The following is a 22,236-nucleotide window of genomic DNA, read 5'->3' as shown; positions in this document are numbered from 1 at the left end:
CTACTCTTAGGGGTCAAATACCAAGGATGGCCCATACATTTTAGTCATCCACTTTGCACATGTATCTGTGGAAGTGTTGCTCCAATTTTTTTACAAGCACTACATGTCTCTCAGGCCTCATTGACACTGTGTCCAAACATTGAATTGAAGCATAGAGCAGTTCAGTACATCAAGTCCAGATTTTGTGCACATACTTTAAATTTGCTAGTCACAGTGTATGATGAACAGATATTTTGAGTGCAACCTAATCAGTTGTTGACATTTTCAGTTTCAGTTTCAAGGAGGTGTCAGAGTATGCCCACAAATCCATGTACACTGCACCACATCTGTGAAAAAAGGGGGAATTTGCCCAACTTTTGCATAACCATGTGCGCTGATCAGGCCTTGAGAGCCTGAAAATGGTAAATAAATAGAATAAAATAACTAGACAAATAAGTTGTCTACAACTAATGATTAATGATCTGTGTTTGGAAACACAAGCCAGTTTGGTTGATCAGATTCTGCTCACTGATTGGATTAAACTGATGGTGGAACAATAACTGTACTTTGCAGTTTTCTGCTTGCACTTTGCAAGCATTATACTGATCGTGGATCAGTAAATAGTTTCCTGTCCCTACTAATGTGCAGGGCGATGAACAATTGAACAGGGATAAACAAGCTATTGTTGAAGAATGGGTATCTGTGCTTCCGCTCATACAATCACAGAATATAAACAAGTTGGCATGGAACAGGGTAGGGAACAAAAGGAAAATGTTCAGGTTATTAATGCAAAAGTCAGAACACTACTGCCAGCACTTGGTGCACGTCACACATTGTGTTTGATGAGCAAAGTGCTAATTGTATTGTTGTAAACAGATCAGGTTGGTTTGGTTTCAGGACTATGATCTTTGGTCCAACTGTTTGTCTGGTGCCCACTCACTTGATCCCAGTGTCTGGTTCAGAAAGCCCCCATAGCCAGAAATTCATTGACAAACGCTCAATATTAAAATTCTGTTTTGGTGTTTTAAACTTTTTATTATTCCCTTTATATCACAAATGGAATTATAAGAAGTTTAAAATGCTGAAACAGAAAGAAAACAGCCTTTGTTTTCAAGTGTCATCAGCCATTGTTTCACATGCAGCCTACACGGTTAGCATCTGTAGTTGTGCATTCCAGCATGTCCTGCTGGACGTGGTTGAAAAACAAAGACATGCTGTAAAATCAAAGCTGGCCAGAATTTGGCTTGCCATTGGTTTAGCTCTTTATTTGAAGATAAGTGTTTCAAAAATGTAAGTGAAACTGATTGAAAACAACACAAAAAACAAACAAAAAAAGCAGGCTACATAATTACAATGCCTGTCTTTTTTATGCAGAAAACTTGTCAGAACAAGATTTTGCCAGAATAAATAATTGTAAGAGAAATCAGTCTTCTGACAGCATCAACCCCCCTGCCTCCCCCCCCCTGCACCCCCCAAAAAAAAACAACCAAAAAAACAACAACCTTGCAGGTAAAAGGACTACATGCACCACCATTTTCTTTTTCTTTTTTTTTTTTTGCTGCCCCATCATCAGCACTGTTTCAGTGGCATTACTCCCACGCCGCTCATTTAGATTCCCCCATAGACAGCCACATCCTAGTTTGTCCATCACAGGTCCAGTGTCAGTAGTCTGCAGGGAACCATCGATGTCAGGTCACCAGGAGGCCACACACTAGAGGAGACCCTGCACTGCTGCTGACTCACTTCGGTGGTGTTCAGTGGTGCCTGCTCTGATTTAACGTATTTAGGACACCACCTACTAAGCCCCCAACTAACGACAATAATGGCTTAGTCGTGGAACCAGACTGAGTGAGTGTCCCTCCCAGAGTGGAGACCGCCCAGAGTGGAGACCGCCACCATGTCCCTCAAACAACAGACCCCATGAATCATCTGCCAGAGGGGTATCACTGCCACCATTTTCAGTCACCCATGGCACAAATCAAGCTGTGAAACAAAAGACTGTTGATAGACAGGCTACCACAACAGGTTTCTTTGCCAGCTAATGGTTTTTAACCATTTCTAAAGTCTGTATTTTCACAGCAGTACCTGTTTTCAAAGTCAATATTTTCACGGAAGTAAATGCCACAACTTCTTGACTTATGCCAACACACATTCATTCATTTTGTTTGGATGCTTCCCCTCACACACACAAACACATACAATCAAAACACACATCTATCTGTCTGTCTGTCTACACACACACAAACACACAGACACACACACAAGCACACACACACAAAATAAGCACTGCGAAAGAGATTTTGGCAACTTGAGTCCAAGAAAGAAAAAAAAATCAACAACTGGCAACTGAACGTGTGTGTCTATGTCTTTTACAATTATTATTATTGTTTTTGCTGCTGATAACCCAGCGGAAGGAGGTGGGGAGGCCTGGAAAAGTAAATTAGGTGCAAGTAATGTCATATTCATGCACATAAACTGTGCCTCTGAAGTTGACTATTCTGTCAATGTTTTTGACAGAAGACTTGAGAAACTGACCTAAACACAAACATTGATATGTAAAACTATATAAAACAATAGACATACAAAACAAAAAATTGCCAGTGTGCACCTCATATGTCACAGATGCAAAAAAGATTCAAGAGAGTAAGAATGCCCAGATATAAAGTCTGGAAAACAAATGTTCAAAGATTTCAAGAAAAAAATACAGGTGAATGGACCATCAAGACAGTTAACAAGAAGGGAAGGAAATATCAGAAAGAAAAAGAAAATGCCTGTAACAAAGAAAGTGAAAGACAAGAGGAAACTTCTAGCTCAGAATTTGCAGAAGAGGGGATACTATTCATAGTGAAAGAGCCTCTGCCATCCCCATGGGGCCAGTATTTTACAAGGAGCATAATAAACTGAAGTTGGCACATAATTGAAACTAATTTACTGTGGCAATCTGCTCATGATATGGACTTGAAAATAAAATAAAAGATTGTAATCATTATGCTCTGCTAGTTTTATATTGTGAGGAAAATCGATGTTGGTAAATGTGTGGAACCAGACAAGACTAAACAGAGAATGTTTAATAAGAACGTACTGTTTTATCATGTAATATTGTGGTTTGTTTTATTTATTTGTTAATCTGTGTGTATTTGAGCGTGTGTGCATATGTGTGTGTGTGCCCCTGTCTGTGTGTATGTTTAAACTGGCTTCATTTCTTGATTTTTTTGTTGTTGTTGTTGTATCTGATACATTATTTGATTAATTTTATGGCATGATCTCTTTTAACTGTCCTCCCTTACTTATGTTTCAAATAATATGTGAATGTTTCGTGAATGTTTTAGTGATAATTTAAAGTGCACAGAGCTTCAAGAATGTGCACCGTAGCAAGACATCTTGATAAATGAATTAATTAACCTTCTCCAGCTGGTCAGGTACCATTCATAACTGGGTGGAGTGAGGGCCTTTACTAAGGAAACAACACCATGCCAAAGCGGCCTCTGACACCATAGTCACTACTGAACACTTGATCAGAAGTCAAAACCCAGTTGATTATTCACAATGCCTCCTGAATAAACTGTATGAAATATAGTGTCACACACATGCCCATATGCATACATGTGCACACAGAATGTTTGTGTACAAGCAAATGTATGCCATCCATGCATGTATCTGATGGCCAAATATTGATATTACAATAATTGGAGACGTGAGAGGAAAATTCAGTGCATGACTCATGATCAAGCAGTCATCATATATACCTAATCATTGCTGGTAGTGTGAAAGAGCATAATAATAATGGCTATTTATAATGCACTCTACCCCTTTTGCGCAGGCCAGGGCTTGAAGCACTTAACATCAATACTGGATGAAAGGAACACATTGTAGCATCAGAGCCTGTATATATGAATGAGATAGAAAGATTGAGGTGTCTGCATGGCTTCCAGTTGGGATAATGTGGTGTGAGTGTATAGTGTATGATGATAAGTTGTGTGTGAATGCATGTGCATGTGTCTGTACGCATGTGTGTGTGTGTGTGTGTGTGTGTGTGTGTGTGTGTGTGTGTGTGTGTGTGTTGTGTAATGGGAAGGTAATATCGACACAATGCATCATCTACAGAAAATTATAAATGGCCAGATTCAGAATACACGGTTGAAATGCATAAAATCATATACGCCTTCTGAACTTTTCCATCAACAATTTTAATCCATCATGCGGCAAATTGTATAATCATGAGGACATTCACAGAAATTAATATCACACTCCCAGTTCTTGCATCTGTGGTTCAGGCCCATACGGGTGAGCACTCTCGATCTCTCTCTTCCTTTAAGGGGGAAGGTGGCAGAATGGTTAGACGCTCGTCTGCCAATACGATGTCCGTGTGGGTCTGGGTTCGAATCCCACTCTCACCCTTTCTCCCAATGTAAGTTTGACTGGAAAATCGAATTGAGCGTCAAGTCGTTCGGTTGAGACTATATTCCAAGGTCCCGTGTGCAGCACGCACTTGGCGCACTGAAAAAGAACCCATGGCAACGAGAGTGTTGTCTTCGAGCAAAATTCTGGTGAAGAAATTAATCCACTCGGATAGGTACACAAAAATACATGCATGCACTCAATGCCTGGATAGCTCGTTGGGTTATGCTACTGTCAGGCATCTGTATAGTAGATGTTGTCTAGCGTATATGGATTTGTCTGAACGCAGTGACGCCTCCTTGAGAAACTGGAACTGAAACTCTCACATTGTCACGCATTGTCGCAGTGGACACAGGAATCCAGGACGAGTAAATAGTTTGATCCATGCAGAAAGTTTGATCTGACACGCTGAAATATATTAGTTCATCCATGATCGAAAGTTGAAAATATCGAACGCCACCCACGGTTAATGATCGTAACAGTGTCTTTGTTGTCAATCAATCATTGCTCGCTCTGTGTTTACCCGAGTCCCGTGGTTAGCCCATATTTACTTGCCATAAACCGCATGGCAGCGACTGCGCTTGGCGTTGTCAGTAGCAACCGGCATATAGGAAATTACTCCGCGGTAATATAGTTCCAATACACAAGGTAAATCAGAAAAAGTTCAAATCAAAAGTACTTTGACATAGCAGTGGTTGAATAAATGATAATATTTTAAAAAGAGTAGTACATATTTTTCTCTCATTCTTTACAGAAATATCTCAAAGCGCACGAATATCTTCTTGACGAAACGGCGCGTACAAGGTAAAAGGTCATCTACGTTGGTGCGCCACAAGCGGCAGGTCGGGGAAGGGTGGTTCGAAGGCAAAAAGTTTGTTCTCTCTTTTCCTTTGACCCCACTCTGTTCGGTAGATCGTCAACATGCCGACAGTGCTTCTGCCACAGCTCGTGGATCTGGCACTTGGTACTCCAGAAGTCGGGGCCGTTAATTTCAATGTTCTCAACACGTTACTTCATGCCATGATAAGCAAACTGGGGCTTGGAGACGTGACAGCCGAACTGAGTGATTTCGATAGGGATTTTCTTTCCACTGGTGTAAGACCTATAAAAACGAACCCATCTGAAAACGAGAAGGATCGCCTGCCTCCGAGTCGTGTAAATGTGGTATCGGCAAGTGATAAGGACAGTGCCAAAGGAGATGATTCGCTCCTGGATGAATCAACCAGTGAAACCACAGATTCAAAGGCCGATGCAACGACACATGATGCACCTGAGGCCAAGAAAACGGTGGCACCGTATCACCAGCTGGAAAACCGAGTGGCGGAAATTGCAAAAGCGCTGGAGAACCTGAACGCCCTTCCCACAACTCATGAATTTTTGATTGAGGTCAAAGGAGATGTGCCGTCCAACAAAAGAGCTGTCAATAATATGTGGCAGTCCATGCAAATGAAGAAAAAAGTGGAAACAAACGAAGAAGGCATCGAAAAGGTTAGTCCCAGCAATGCTGTATTGAGTCGTGCATGTGTGTGTGTATGTGTATGTGTGTGTGTGTGTGTGTGTGTGTGTTCATGCATCGTGTGTGTGTGTGTGTGTGTATGTGTGTGTGTGTGTGTGTACGCTGAGGAAGGGACACTTCAGTTATGCCATTGTCAAGCGCAAACAAATACCCCTCTTTACTGGAGAGAAATCAGTAACATTCCCCATTTATTAGTTGGCATGATTACTAGTTGTCAATGACAGATTTGATATCTCCCCGCTTCTTTCACCTCCTGAACATCTCTCTAACTCTCTCTCTTTCCCTCCCTCGCTCCACCCCTATGTCTGTCAAGTCTATCTATCTCGATGAATTTTTCTCTCTTGCTGGACTGGGATGCATAATACAGAAGCAAATAATGATATATATATATATATATATATATATGCTGAAGATCAGTATGAACACACAAGATCCTCTGATTGTTGTCAGTATTTGGAGGCACATGGAACTACACACATCCAGTATGCATACAAAGTATGGCAGGGCAAAAATGGGCTTTCACATATAAAAGCAACTTTCATACTTGATTTCACACTCACCCCTTCTGACACACTTGCGCACATGTTCACACGCATACACACACATGTATGCAAGCACGCGCACACACTACACACACACACACACACACACACACACACACAAAGAGATTAGAGAGACAGATCTCTACAAGTCAGAACTTTCTTCCCACCTTTCAGTCAGCATGCTGTTCAATCCATTCTACAGATCCTGCTCTTCTTCATGTTTATAAACTTAATAATCTGCTTTGTACTTCTGATGATTCAAAACCAAAGTGCTGCATTTCATTCTGGTGATGCAGAAAATCTTTTGATTATCCTCCATCACCTCAGAAATGTTCACGATGTTGCCCTCTCATTCATACAGTCATATATCTCTCTGTCAAAACACAGACCATTCTTGTATCTTGGGCTTCTAGTTCTATTCTGAGCCTGCATCCCTTCAGTTTAAGATCCCCTGATGTACCATTTAAGGTCCCTTGCTTTTTGTACTGTACACCCAACCACTGTCTTATGTCACTGAAGCACATTCTGTCTCACGCTGAATTTGCTGATGGTATACAGCTCTATGATATACATCCACTTTTCACTGGGATGGAACCTTATATCTCTGATGTTAAATCCTGGCTATCACAAATCAAAATGACAACTGATTTAAACAAAGACTGAAGTACTACTGACTGGCAATGCAGGAAACATGAATCAGACCCTAGAATTAACCCATGGTAAAATTGGAAATTATTTTTCAGAATCCATCTGTAATGAAGGTGTCATGTTTGACCACAAACTTTGTATAAAAGATCTTGTTGATAAAATATGTCAGGTTGCCTACACTGAACTGAAAGGAATCAGTACAATTCATCAGTATTGTACCTTATTGTTCAAAAACTCTTGTAACTTCTCTTGTACTTCTTGAACTTCAGCTGGTTGTGTGTGTATAAGCTGGTGTGGGTGTGCCACCCTGTTTGTATATGGTATGTTTGTAAATGGTCTATTGCACTTTAATGCATGAATTGTTCAATTAATTGTTTTTCAATGTGCATGCATCACATACATACATGAAAAACTTTCATTGTAAGCACTGTGAACTCCTTCTCAAGGATGTGTGAAAGGTTAGGGGGTACATAGGACAAAAGGCAGGTAGATACATAGATGGATAGAGAAAGAGATAAGATAGATGGGTGAATAGATAATATTATATACATGTACTGTGTTGGGAGGGGGGGGGGGGGGGGAGGGAGAGTTTCTCTATCATATCCATTGGGCTTTAGTTTCCTGATGGGTATTGATTTTTCAAACAATGATTCCATGCAGAACAGCAAAACATGCCAACATCTCTGACAACAAATATAAATGACAGCCAATATTTATTTACGATGACCCCATTCCAGAAACCAGTGAAAGAGTAAGTCAATGGGTGAACAAATGGTGAGAAAAGATGTTGTAACTGTATATATAATGCACATATATGACCATTCTCAGGAATGCTAGTCCCACAAGAGTGAACGGAACCCACTCATAAACCAAATTCATATAATGTAGCTAATACTCTTTGTAGTTTCCTACAAAAGTTTCTGACATATATGTACAAAGACATGTTTCAGACAGCCACAAACACACAGACAAATATGTTTGAGAGAATGTTAGGCTTGTTGTTGTATGTCTGCTTCTATAAACAGAAGTAAAGGGTAGTAAAACTAATAATGGGACAGGTGGATAAGAAGCACTTTGGGAAGATTATATATGTGTTTGTGTGTATGGTGGGTTGGGCACAGAAAAGATAGAAGAGATTTAGATGAGGGAGAGAGGTAGGAGTCTACATTCAGCCCCCCCCTTGCCCCCCCCAACCCCCATCTGTACCCTCTCCCCCTCCCCCCCCCCCACATACAAGGAGGTGTGGATAAATGGGATGGGCAAGGTATGGAGAAGGTTGACTCATAAGTGGACTGTACTTAAAGGTATATGTGCAGATACTTTGCTGTATTGTAAATTGTTGACCATCATTATATATATATATATATATATATATATATATATATATATATATGCCTTCATTGGCTTTAGCTATTTGAGCAATTCAGTGTCTTATGGTTATTCATTTTTGTGTCTGTTTAGATTTTTACTTCAGGTTTATGTGATTAATTTTTTTGCTGGACTTGAAATGATTAATGTTTACCATAAAAAAAATATGGCATGAAATAGTTATGTACAATTTTTGTGTAAGTAGTCTGCTGAATGCAGCTGTTTAAGCTAATAATATCATCAAGTCAGTGAGTTGATCACATTCTAAAACACTACTGGACGACTGTAGATGTAAAATAGAAAAAAACATATTGCATTGTTTAGCTTTGTTTCAAACTGGCTAAACTATCAGCTTTTTGCATTGTTTAGCTTTGTTTCAAACTGGCTGAACTATCAGTTCACAGAAAATCCTACACTGGATTTGCACTGGTCAGGTTGTTGGGCACTTGTCAGAAGCAATGCATTTCAACAGATAATATGTATGCATCATGTTGTACAAATTTTTAACCATGCACATGTATCTTGCATGTGGAATCAGAGAATGTGAACAATGTTTACAGTACATTGAATTCTGTTAAGATCACCAACATGTATTATACTGTGTTGTGTTGTGTTGTGTTGTGTTATATTGTATTGTATTGTATTGTATTACCTTTTTGTCACAATATTTCTCAGTGTGAAATTTGGGCTGCTGTCCCCAGAGAGAGCATGTTGCCACAGTACAGTGCCAACCACTACCCATTTTGTTCTGTCTGCAAACTTGTGCATTTGTTTTACTATCAAATATGTGATAATGATGGGCTATCCTCTTTGTCTTCACTGATGACAAAATTTTACCACATTTTGCATCTATTGTGGGGTTTTTTTTGTTAGTTTTTTTTAATTTTTTAAATGTACATTGAATCATGAAAAATGTAATTAATTCTTACAAAAGAAAAGTCTTCATGTAAATGTCAGTCTGTCTTTCAAGGCTGGGAACACTAAACATAATTGTCCACATGCTTTTTGGTGCATGTTTATGTTATTTGTTAAATGTGCTGCACATGAACATTCAACCATTGACATCTAAAGGACAAATTGACCACATCTTTTCAACTGTTGCAAGAAAAAATTAAATGTCAGGAGGCATTTCTGCTAACTCACTACAAAAGTACAGAAGCAGATGCCAAAAAAGGGAAAGGTCCTCAGTATCAAATACTTTTATGAATTGAGGGAAAGGATCATTTCATGGCTTGTGTTTGATGATGGCATAAAACAGGCTTCACTGTCTCCAAAAATGTCACAAGTTTGACCAACTGATCAGTCAAGTTATAGTCTCTAAAGAAATCAGCTTTTTATGTTTTTTATTTTCTAAATTGTTTTATAAAATACTTGCTAAAATTGCTTTTAAAAAATCTATCAACTGAGTTTTCTGCTTTCTGTTCTTGCAGTCACAAGATACATATGTTTGTGCATGCCCAAGTGTGTGCATGTGTATATGTGTTACTTGGATTGACGACTGATTCTATCCTCTGAAGAATTTTCATTGACATTGGCTGCTGCTGTTTGTGCTACTGTTCCCACTAACTCAGATACTAGGTTTGTTGTTGCTGGTGTTGCTCTGCTGCTACAAGCTATTCCCATTTAGTCTAATGCTACATTTGTTCTTGCTGCTGTTGCTGTGCTACTACAGAACACTTCATTTTCCTTTCAGTTGTTCCGCCGTTTGCCCCCCCATGCTACTATATGTTTTATCAAAGTTGTTTTGAAGTGGCAGCCACATTGTACCCAAAGGGACATGCACAATCCTGTTTCATGCTTCAGAACACACAGAGCGATCAAGGGGCTGTGCCTTGGTCAGACATTGTCACATGCCAAAAGTGCCTTTGCCATGAAGTCTGTTTGTTCTCTTAAACAGTGTCGAAGTCAGTGTGTGTAATGGTCAGGTTCTTGCTTGTCTGTGTGTCCGAATACACACATACGTGTGAGTGTGTGTGTGTGTGTGTGTGTGATGAATTTCAACAAAATAATTTTTCATAGTGTTTTAGTTCTAGCAAAATTAGTTTTTGACAGTGTGCAAAAATATGTTTGTTCAACTCTTGCAGTTTACATGTCTTCTTATTATTGCATCAATCACCAGAGTGTTGAGAATTGCGTTTGGTGTGGAGTCTTGAACAAACTTTTCGATTGTGTGTTTGTTGTGATTCTTCAAAGCTGGAAAGTTATATGTGATGAAACGCAGACCATTTGAAAATTTGAGAGATCTTTATTATTGATTAAACAATGAAATGCTGATGTGAGCTGCTTTAGGCGGAATCTTTCAGCACACAACTTTCAGATTGTTACACACTCGTTCCTAATGCGTATTGGGCACACACACAACACACAGACACACACACACACTTATTTTGATTGATATATCACATGTAAGTACTGGTAACACCTCCCCCACCCCCACCAAATCTCATGCCAAACACCCCCCCCCCCCCCCCCCCCCCAGACTCCCTCCCCCCACCACACACACACACACACACACACACAGAGTTTCATTAGAAACAAGAGAGGCAAGGCCTTCAAGACTCACTTGTGACTGAGAGTAAAACACACAAGCTTTTTATGTATTGAATATAATTTCAAAATGTAATGTTTAAGATGAGAAAGATCAGTTTAACGCAAATTAAGTCCCATAGCATTAATTACAGAGTAATTTCCCTTTTTTACTATCTGCACCAAAACGTTTGCAAAATAAATAAAACTTCCATGCTTAGCAAAAGAAGTTCCTGTTTGAACAAAAAATGATAATAATGACTGCTCTTGTTGTTGGGTCAGAATATCAGATCAAAGTGCCAAGTTTAGAGAATACCAAAAATATAAATATAACAGTGAATGCAGTTTGCATATAATTAGGCTTCATTATTTATTTTTTTGTGCCCATCCCAGAGGTGCAACATTGTTTTAAACAAGATGACTGGAAAGAACTGAATTTTTGACTTACTTGTGTAAACAAAGTGAGTCTATGTTTTAACCCGGTGGTCAGTTGTCTCTCTGTGTGTGTGTATCTGTGTGTCTGTGGTAAACTTTAACATTGACATTTTCTCTGCAAATACTTTGTCAGTTGACACCAAATTTGGCATAAAAAAGGAAAAATTATGACTGCTCTTGTTGTTGGGTCAGAATATCAGATCAAAGTGCCAAGTTTAGAGAATACAAAAAATATAAATATAACAGTAAATGCAGTTTGCATATAATTAGGCTTCATTATTATTTTTTTGTGCCCATCCCAGAGGTGCAATATTGTTTTAAACAAGATGACTGGAAAGAACTGAATATTTCCTATTTTTATGCCAAATTTGGTGTCAACTGACAAAGTATTTGCAGAGAAAATGTCAATGGTGAAGTTTACCATGGACACACAGACACACAGACAACCAAACACCGGGTTAAAACATAGACTCACTTTGTTTACACAAGTGAGTCAAAAATGTTTTTTGTTTTGTTTGTTTTCAGTTAATCAGCAGTAATCACATGTCAGTCATAAAATTTAAAGCTTGGCTTATTGTTTTTAGTGTGTGTTGATATAATTCTTCTTTTATTAACGTTACTTCGTGAGAGAGAGAGAGAGAGAGAGAGAGGCCAATACCCACAATTTTCCATTCAAAACGTAATGAGTAGTGTTGACAACAAAGTGTGGACGTTCACTCCACCAGTCACACAGAGGATTGGAGAGGAAGAAATGTGGATATTGCCCCCCCCCCACCCCCCACACACACAAAAAAACCCACAAAAAAACAACCAAACAACCACCCCCCCTCCCGCCTCACACACACACACACACAAACACACGCGCACACATGGCTTCCTGGGCCACCTCTGTCCTATTCGCGGGAACTGAAGACAAGTTGCGTTCACACCTGTGAATTTAGAGTTCCAGTTACTTAAACGGCGAGTCTGTATTCTTGACTGACGGCTGCTGATTACTTTAAGCTTTTAAATACAATTTCTGCTGCAGAAGTCGAGCTCTGTCACCTCGAAGCGCCGCGATGGGATTGTAAATGTAAGTTAGCTCCGCTTTCAGTCGTCGCGATCATTGCTGTTGACATCAGTTTGGCGATAGCCAATTTGAAAAAGATTGAACTGGAAAGTTATTACTACTTGACTGCAACTGACAAGTACGCTTGTCACAGGGCTGTCATCTCAACGAGATAAGATGAGATCAGTCGCCGTTCTTTATTTGGACATTGTGTTGGGGTTATTTAAGGACATCTCCCTCAAGGCCACAAGCGCTGCATTCCTGAATGGTCACAAGGGAGACTGGTTCCACACCACGGTTGGAGTGCGTCAGGGATGCCTGCTATCGCCCGCCCTCTTCAGTGTTTTTCTGGAGAGGGATATGGAAGATGCCTTGGAAGATCACGAACTGAAGGCACTTTTTCATTAGGGGAAGAGAGATTACCAATCTGCGTTTTGCGGATGATGTTGATGGTCTTGCAGGGAGTAAAGATGAACTGGCCACTGAATTTCAGTGGTAGAACATCTGGGCAAAGCCGCGGCATGCAGCCTCAGCATTTGGCATGGAAATCAGCGCCGCCGAAAAGACTAAACTGACTTTGACTCATGACCAACAGTTCCCAAGGTATTTTAGATATCCTGAATAAGTTAGCGGGACAAGTTAAACACCGAAACATTCAAGTACCATATAGCTCCATAATAATTATCACTGAGATGAAGGTTCACTGAGCTGAAACTGACTGACACGAAACCTGGTATACCAAAGACTGCACAGAATGATTCTGGCAGAATCCCAGAGTCACAGTGGCTGAGGACAGAGACAGGTGGAGGAAACTGAGTTAATGGTCACTGGCACGTTGTCTTATTGAACTCAGTGGTGCCCCAACGACAACAACACAAGTGAAAGGATAGGTCAGTGAGATTGAGTCTTCCTCTTGGGGTTGATATCAGCTAAATCAATTACATCATTTAAAAGCAATATTACACAAGCATGGAGTCAGTTGCATTTTAAACAGATACCAAAAGTTCAAATCTTCAATCTATACCAATGCTCGGTAGGCAAGGGGTTAAATCAGGAAAGCACAGTGCAGGACTTGTTTGAATTGGAATTCAAAACCAATTGGCTGTCGCTCTTGATTAAAGTCAAGTTATCAGTTCAGGGTTTGGGTCTTGGTTCTGTGAAAGTTGCGTAGTTCGAATCCTGAGTGGGAAGGACGCGTGGAAAAGGTTGAAACTCATGTCATTGCATGCGAGGAAGGCCACTGCCCAATCAGAGGTTCTCAATTCGCAGGATCTCGTCCACGCAGTTCCAGAACAATCTTTTATCGCCATGTGTAAGAATGAACTAAACTTAAAAATATTTTTTCAATTGTTTTTCTTTATACAATTATAAAGTTGGTATTATCCTGAAATCTGAAAAAAAGGATCTATTATCGTATTTCTTTTATGAAACACACACACACACACACACACACACACACACACACACACACACACACTGTCACACACACACACACACACACACACACACACAGACAACCATGTAGCAAACAAAATAGTTCTTACAAGATCGATCCTTATGATGATATTTGCGCATATCCTCGGATCGAGCGATCAGCGACTGACAATGACATCACTATCTTTCTCTGTGTATTTACTGATAGATCCCCCCCCCCTCTCTCTCTCTCTCTCCCTCTCTCTCTATATATATATATGTGTGTGTGTGTGTGTGTGTGTGTGTGTGTACAGAGAGAGATAGAGGGGTGGGGGATGGGGTTGTCAGTTTCTGATGATTGTTTATGTGCATCAGCGGTCATGCATCTCAGTGAACCGGTTTGACTGGTCACCAACCGCACCCCTCCGCAGCTGTTACATGATATGTAGATGACGCACTCTGAACAGGAATTTTAGTGCAGGTTTTCATTTATATTCCTAAATCCAGCTGCCGAGTCGTGTACAGTATGGGCCAGTCTTCCTTTGAAAGACGCGCTTTGTCAGTGTCCGTCTTTTTCTGTTCGTCCGTCTTCTCTCTGTCTGTCCGCTGCCTGGGTGTCAGTGTCTTGTCTGTCTGCTCTCTGTCTGTCTGTCTGCTCTCTGTCTGTCTGTCTGCTCTCTGTCTGGTCTGCCTGCTCTCTCTCTCTCTCTCACTCTGTCTATCTCTGTCTGTCTGTCTGTCTCTCTTATGTACACACACCAGTGCGTGCGTTGCAAAAACAAAGAAGAAAAAAACAGAAAAAGAAGCTACTGTTTTTGTTAAAAGAAGTGGATATTTTATGAGCATAAACACGACATTGAAATAAGGTCATTAGCAAGCCCAGATGGTGGGATTCGGAAAAGACCTGTATGTATTCAACTTATACCAAAAGTGAAGAAAGAGATTAAGAGAGAAACAAGGACAAATCCCCAAACCCCTCTCCTAAATCAAAATCAATGTCACAATGTTTTGAAAATCCTCTGAAATCAGCGTTCCCCCCCCCCCAACCCCCTCTCTCAATATATAAACGTTCCATAGCTGTTGATAATATGTTTGATCGTCAATTGAAATCCGGATCTATTGCTTTTCAAACCAAACATCACCCCCATTTGTGTGGGTGTAGCTGTTTCTGCTTCGGTTTTCATCAAAGGAACATCGTTCGATTTTGACTATGAGGAACGTGTAACAACAGGTTTCGTTCTATTGACAGGCATTCGTTTCATTTCCATTTCAAGTGAAGAGAGCCAGAAGACACTTTTGTCATCGGGGCTGCACGCAGTGTTGAAACAGGGCAGGTTGGGTGCACAAAATGAAAGAGCCGAGAGCTCTGCATGCACGGTATGGTGGATCTACGCATGCGCATCTTACAGACCACTTTCGGGAAATGGAAGTCATACGCATTACTATATCACACACACACACACACACACACACACACACACACACATATATCTATATATATATATATATATATGTATATGTATATACATACATACATAGAGAGAGAGAGAGAGATCTATATATTCCCACATTAACAGGTTGTCAGACGGGACAGATCAGACCCGGCGGCGGACGGAAATGTGACCAGTGTTGATGTGGTAGCGCAGGGAAACGGGTGGGTGTGTCAAGTGGGTTCGGCGTCATACACTGCTGATAGGGATGTGTAGGCTCCATACATACACTGCACTAGAAGATAATGCTTTGTTCTACAGTCGCCGAGGTAGGACTGCCTGGGTACGCGATGGTGCTCATTGAAGAGGTGGCATTTTTGTGTAGGGTCGATGATTGATCCCTTTGATTCATGTGTGTACTTGGGTCAGTGTAAGAACTGAAGGTCTGACGTTCGCTTATTTTGCGTATTTTCCACCCACACCACACAATCATACTAGTAAAACCACAACCACACATACGCACCCCCCCCCACCCCCCCGCGCACGCACACATACAATATCTCATTATTTTAAAAATTGCCATCTCAGTTTCTCGAACAGAAGACAAATGCCCACCCTTTCTGAAAACCATAACATTTGTCTTACATAGATTAACTGTCGAGTGCAATCAACGCGTTTCTCGTTAATGGTAATAATAAGACACGACTGCTGATTTGATTCTGGGGACTATTAACAGTATCAGACAACAAAATCACATCATTAGCAAACAACAGTAACAATTGATATTTCCATACTGGAAAGTTAGGGGTGGGTAAATGAGGACACACACCGACAGATAAGCCTGCCTGCCTACTCATCCGTCGGACCAACGGGAGACTCCATCATCATAAATGAACCAGAGTTTGGTGATTTTGAAATAATTTTGCGAGGAAAAAACTACTTTCCCACAGTGCATTGGTTTCATAACCGCATATGAAGTCAATTCATGTCATGAAGGTCCAACTTCAGGAAGAAAAAACATTTTCCGGGGACTTTGTTTCATCAGACACAACCAGGGTTCCGGGATGTGAAGGGCTAAGGGGGAACAATCACCTTCTGGGGAAGAAGGTCCAACTTTAGGAAGAAGGAACATTTCCCGGGGAATTTGCTTCATCAGACACTATATCCGGGTTCCGGGATGTGAAGGGAACAAAACAAAACGCCTTCTGGGGAAAAGCAATAACATAATTTATTGGTTTCCTCAGTTTAAACCGTGCTGGAGAAGCGATTCGCACGACTGAGCACACACCCCGAATACAGCGAAACTCCAGGTGTTTATATATTATGACGGATATAAAACAAATCGTTATCGGGTAGGTCATGCCTCAGGGGAGGACGTTGTTGTGGATACACTGGGCCCCCACACCCAGAAACCAGCTGATTCCCTCTGATCCCCGGATCGATGCAACTGAAGCGCTATACTGTGTACGGCCAATCAGAGGCCAGAAACGGGGAGATTTACCCGATCGAACCCGAATCGTTGCCGACTGGTGACAATGAATCCTTCGTTGGACATGTCCGATCGATGGTGTGGATAACTGAACTGGCCTACATTCTGTTGTTGGCATGGACTCAGGTCTTTGCCATGTTCATGAAAAAATCCCCCACGGAAAATTTCATACAATTATTGACAACACTTGAAAAAACAAACACACGATCACTTTATATTATTTTTTTTTTTAGACAAAATTAATGTGGAAAGTAAGTGAAATATGCACGTTTAGACACACACGTAAGCCTAGGCCATTGCATGGTCAGAAGCACGCTTGCCAAAGTGCACCATACACACCATCACAGAGAGAGAAAGCGAATGCGAATCATCTATACATTATAAAACTATATCCCCCCATAAAGTGGGGTACATGGACATACAAGCCACATTACAGCAACTGTGAAATAGTATACATCACATATCAACGTTTACACCGAACGAAATGAGAGAGAGAGAGAGAAAGTCACAGCAAAGCTGTCATGGGCTCGTTTCGTTAGCAATATACATGGGTTTCTTTCTCATTTTTTGGCTCAGTCAACAAAAGGGGCCGAACGAAAATAAAACCATTCAGATGTATTCTACTGAAAATCGAACGAGAGATTAAGATCATGCATAAAGTATACATGTTAAATATGGCGTATGTTTTGTGTTCGTGGTGTCTTTGTGGTGCTTGCTCGCTTTTTTTCCCCTCCTCGTGTGGTGTTTTTTTCATGATTGATTTGCTGAATCGATTAGCAAAGATTTATCCCTGGTATACTGTTTTAATTGTAGATTTTTCAAGCAGCTAAAGCTCTGAACTGGTATGATGTTTTTTTGAGTCAACCTCAAAGGATTCGCGGTATTTCGAATGGGACCAGAAGCAGAATGGGCACTTTGCTCACCATCCCCAGAAAATACACGCCAGATGGCACAGGAGAGATGAAAGAAAGTCATTCTTTCATCAGACAACAAATGCGCTGGTTAATTGTCGAGGCCATAAGACGTCCCCACATCATCATCATCATCACCACACACACACACACACACACACACACACACACACACACACACACACACACACACACACACACACACACACTGTTTTTCGTGTGCTGATGCTGGTCGTTGATATGAGCCTGTACATGATTAATGATTTATGGACAACATGGCCAGGCACAGAAACGAAAGGATCAGTTGGCATTATTTCATGTGTCGTTGTCATTCTCAGTCCTCCTCAGCCCACCCCATGAGTTCAACACACAGTAAAACGTGTTTCGATAGGTCGAGGGAAATAAAAACGAGGGACATAATCATGTCTGAAGTCACAAATTCTCACAGATCAGTGGAGCTGAAACACGGGTGGTGAAAACTGAAACAACAGTTTCGAAAAGCTCAGAATCTAAAAAACAAATTGGACACACGGATTTTTCAAGTTTCTCCTTTTCCCTCTCCCCCTCCCTCCCCCCATCGCCTCTCTCTTCCTCTCTTTAGCATGGAATAAAACGCTTTAAGTGATCAGTTTGTTTCCTATGATTTGATTGTCATGGTGATAGGTAACTTACTGAACTTACCTATTAATTGTTTGATAGTTTGTGGCTGAGCAGATGCGACAGCTATAGATGTATTTATGTTTCAAAACATACGAAAATATAAGGCACGACAGCTATTGAAGTATATAGCCTGTATGTGTCAAAACATATGAAAATATAAAGCAAAATCATTTGTTTAAAAAAAAAAAGGTTAGGGGGGCATGGGAAATGGGCATGGCCATGTAGAAAACGTACGTTTGACAACTGACAAATTTCATACAAGAACCAATTCTTGGGTGTAGACTGGAGGGCAAACAGGCATAGTGATTACTCAATTCACAGAGGACTACGTTAACAGCAAAGAGGCGCTTTGGCACGAACTGGCGGACCAAACAGCTGGCTCGCACACTCGGTCAGTCTTAATTCTGAAGCGGCTCCCGGTCTCCTACAACACTGTGGACGGTGATTGGACAGGCTTAGAAGTCCAGGTGCTCAGTGCCAGAACAAAGACCTTACAGCACTCTCATTGACTGCCTGTATATGATTTCCAGCACTGACGTTTTGTGGTGACTGTTCCGTTTATGGGTGCTCTTAATTAATCAGCCCGCGGCCGCACCAAAACATACTGCAAATATACCCAACAGGCTGTATTTGCATGCCAGTAAAATCCCCCCAAAATGGCCAGCGGTACAAACTAACTTACCACGTTCGATCAGTCCATTACCTCCAAAACTCAACGGTAGTGGTTGTCAGCGTTCCATAATAATAACAACGATAACAACGACAATAATAACAATAACAACAACGATACCACTACTACTACTACTGCTACTACTAATGCACTCTACCTCTTAAGAACAGGGAGAGCGCTAAAAATGAACATCAATACATCAATATGGCAAAACAATGGCTACATAGGCCTCTACCGGGCTCTACCAATGATCAAGACTTTTCAAGCAAGACAAATGGAATATGTCAATGACAAAACACACACAGACACACACAGACACGCGCACGCGTGTGCGTGCGCACGCGCGCACACACACACACACACACGCACACGCATGTACACACACACACACACGCACACAGACACACAGACACACACACACAATCCCATATAACACACACCACTCTACGCCTCACGCCAACACCTTCAGTGATGGGTGAAAGAAATGAAATGTAGCGTGCGTTGCGTCCGAGTGCTGTCATCTCGGCTGCCAGGAGAGAGAGAGAGACGGAGAGAGAGAGAGAGAGAGAGAGGGGGAGACAGGGAGACAGAGAGGGGGTGTGGGCGGGGGTGGTGAGAGAGATGGTGGTGGTGGTGGTGCAAGGCCTAGGATTGTGACAGAGAGAGGGTGGGAGACGGGGAGGTAAGGGGGCTGGGGAGAGATAGTGGTCATGCAAAGCTTAATTGGTTCGTGACCGCGTCAATGAGCAGTGCTAAAGAGCCGACGTATCACTGTGACGCGGTGCCATGACCCACCATCTCCCCCTCCCTCCTCCTGCTGCCTTTGATCACACCAAGAAAGGAATTGGAAACGTGCTGCCATGTCTGCTTGGTTGGTCGGTTACATTCGAGTTTAACGCCCACACCCTCACGGCCTCAGATGATGGATTTGCCGAGGGGCCCGGAATAACCATCCCTGGAGAGCGCGCGCACTTCACGGCACGGCACGCACGCACAAACACACACACACACACCACACACACACACACACACACACACACACACACATTTTCTCCAGACTTTGTTTCGATTATTAGATTTGGTGTTCTGAACGATCCTTTCTTTGGGTTGGATTTGTGCAGTATAATTATAATATGCATACGTGCAGACTCCAGTGCGAGGCGTTGAAGTTTGTATTGGTCATCCTTTCCCTTCCCACTCTTTGCCTGCACACCCGATAAGGACAAAATGTCATAGGCAGGTCTTTTTGCACCGACATAAGGGCAACGATCATCAAGGAGATAATGTCCGAGGCAGATTTAAAAAAAAAAAAAAATTTACACCCACATAACGACAATATCAATTAAGGACATAATATCCGAGGCAGGTCTTTCAACATAGACACGACAAAATACCCAGTAAGGGCATAACTGATTATCCGAGGCAGGTCTTTTTACACCCACATAACGACAATAACCATTAGGGACATAATGTCCATGGCAGGTCCTTTTACATCGACACAACAAAATACCCAGTAAGGGCATGATAATGTCCGAGGGAGGTATTTTTTTTTTACATCCACATAACGACAGTAACCAATAAGGACACAGTGTCCCATTCAGATCTTCAGTTTTACACCCAAGTAAGGACAACACCCTGTTGGGACATTATGTCCAAGGCACGCCCTTGTGAAGAATAAAAAGGTATGACCCAGTGTATACGTCAGTTAATTAAAAAGTGAAATTAGTGCCGCACGGTCAGACCTTGTTTTCTGGTGTGTGTGTGTGTGTGTGTGTGTGTGTGTGTGTGTGTGAACACGACTTTGCTTCATCTCAGTTTTTATTTGATTGTTCCTGGTTTGGTATTTGCATACCTTTACACGTTTAACAAGTTCCCACAGTATCGACAGAGCCACTACATTGAAATACCGAGCAGAAACAGCCATGAAGAGAAAATCACATTTATTTGATTATGCTAATATATTTTCCGACTGATACACACACACACACACACACACACACACACACACACACACACACGCACGTACACGTACACGTACACGTACATGAACACGAACACATAGAACATTGTTAAGTGAACATTGCAAATTATACCTACATACGCATATCAGGAGGAGGATAAATTGTATTTTACGTCCCGTCACACATACTGGTGACTGCAGACACATTGTCTAAGTAGTCTCACTTTTGAATGTTTCTGTTTAAAAGGCTAGTCGGAGGAGGAGAAGGAGGGGGTTGAATGGTGGGGGTGGGGGTGGGGGGGGGACCTGGGTAGAAGGAGGGTGTGTTGGAATCAAAGGTGAATATTTGAAATGAATATAAATACAAACACAGAAAATTACTTAATAGACTTATTGAAAAAGAAGACGTTGATTTAAGAAGAGAATCGTATATGTATATCATTGGTTTCCCAATCCCGGGTTGTGCATGTGCGTTCTTGTGCATTGCAAGTTAGGTACGTGAGCTATTAGCGACACCAGCAAATACTGTCTTATAAGATTTTTTTTTTTTTAAAAGGCCTTTTGATTCTTATACTGTCTTATACTATTTTATATTTTGTGCTCCCAATTTTGTTTCTGCATGATTGATCGTGTGCTTCAGACCGAATCGGTCCTTGAGCTTTTATAGTACCTGTCACGGCTCAACAGTTGGCATCAGCACACATCGGGGTATTCCTAGCCAAAGCCAGTGGAACGGGCCAGTGTTATCGAACAGCTTTGCTTTGATCAGATCGGCAATGAGCAGACTGATTGACGGTGGGGTAGGGAGACTGCGTTAGGTGATCGGTTTTGGAGTAGACCCTCCCAGCCACTAATGCATGGCACATCCTGGTCATTGACGTCACTGCATTGACGGGTGGACAGTAAAAACTCTCTTTCTCTCTCACACACACACGTACGCATACACGCACGCACGCACACACACTGACACACACGTACGCATACACGCACGCACGCACGCACACACGCGCGCGCGCACACACACTCACACACACACACACACACACACACACGCACTCTCGCACACACGCGCGCGCGCGCACACACACACACACATGCGCGCGCGCGCGCGCATATTTGCATAGAAGATGGGGTGACGAAAGAGGGGAGCAACAATAACTGTACTGTATATAAAGGAAAACAACAACAACAACAACAACAACAACAACATAAATCAAAGAAAGAAGAAAAGGGTAGAACAGAA

At 41.6% G+C, this 22,236-nt stretch overlaps 1 protein-coding gene across 4 annotated transcripts in view; it reads left to right on the top strand.

The window, feature by feature from the left end:
- The first annotated feature begins 5,209 nt into the window (after positions 1–5,209).
- The window catches only part of LOC143285432 (uncharacterized), a 75,254-nt gene continuing 58,227 nt past the window's right edge, over positions 5,210–22,236 (top strand). For all 4 annotated transcript variants that reach the window (XM_076592709.1, XM_076592729.1, XM_076592718.1 and 1 more), the window contains exon 1: positions 5,210–5,865. In XM_076592709.1, the coding sequence (XP_076448824.1) occupies positions 5,299–5,865 (567 nt within the window). In that variant the 5' untranslated portion in view covers positions 5,210–5,298. The remainder of the gene's footprint in view (positions 5,866–22,236) is intronic.

Source organism: Babylonia areolata, chromosome 1 (assembly GCF_041734735.1).
Source record: "Babylonia areolata isolate BAREFJ2019XMU chromosome 1, ASM4173473v1, whole genome shotgun sequence".
Lineage (NCBI taxonomy): Eukaryota > Metazoa > Mollusca > Gastropoda > Neogastropoda > Buccinidae > Babylonia > Babylonia areolata.
The sequence above is the reverse complement of the archived record's forward strand: the minus strand, read 5'-3'. Positions and strand labels throughout refer to the sequence as shown.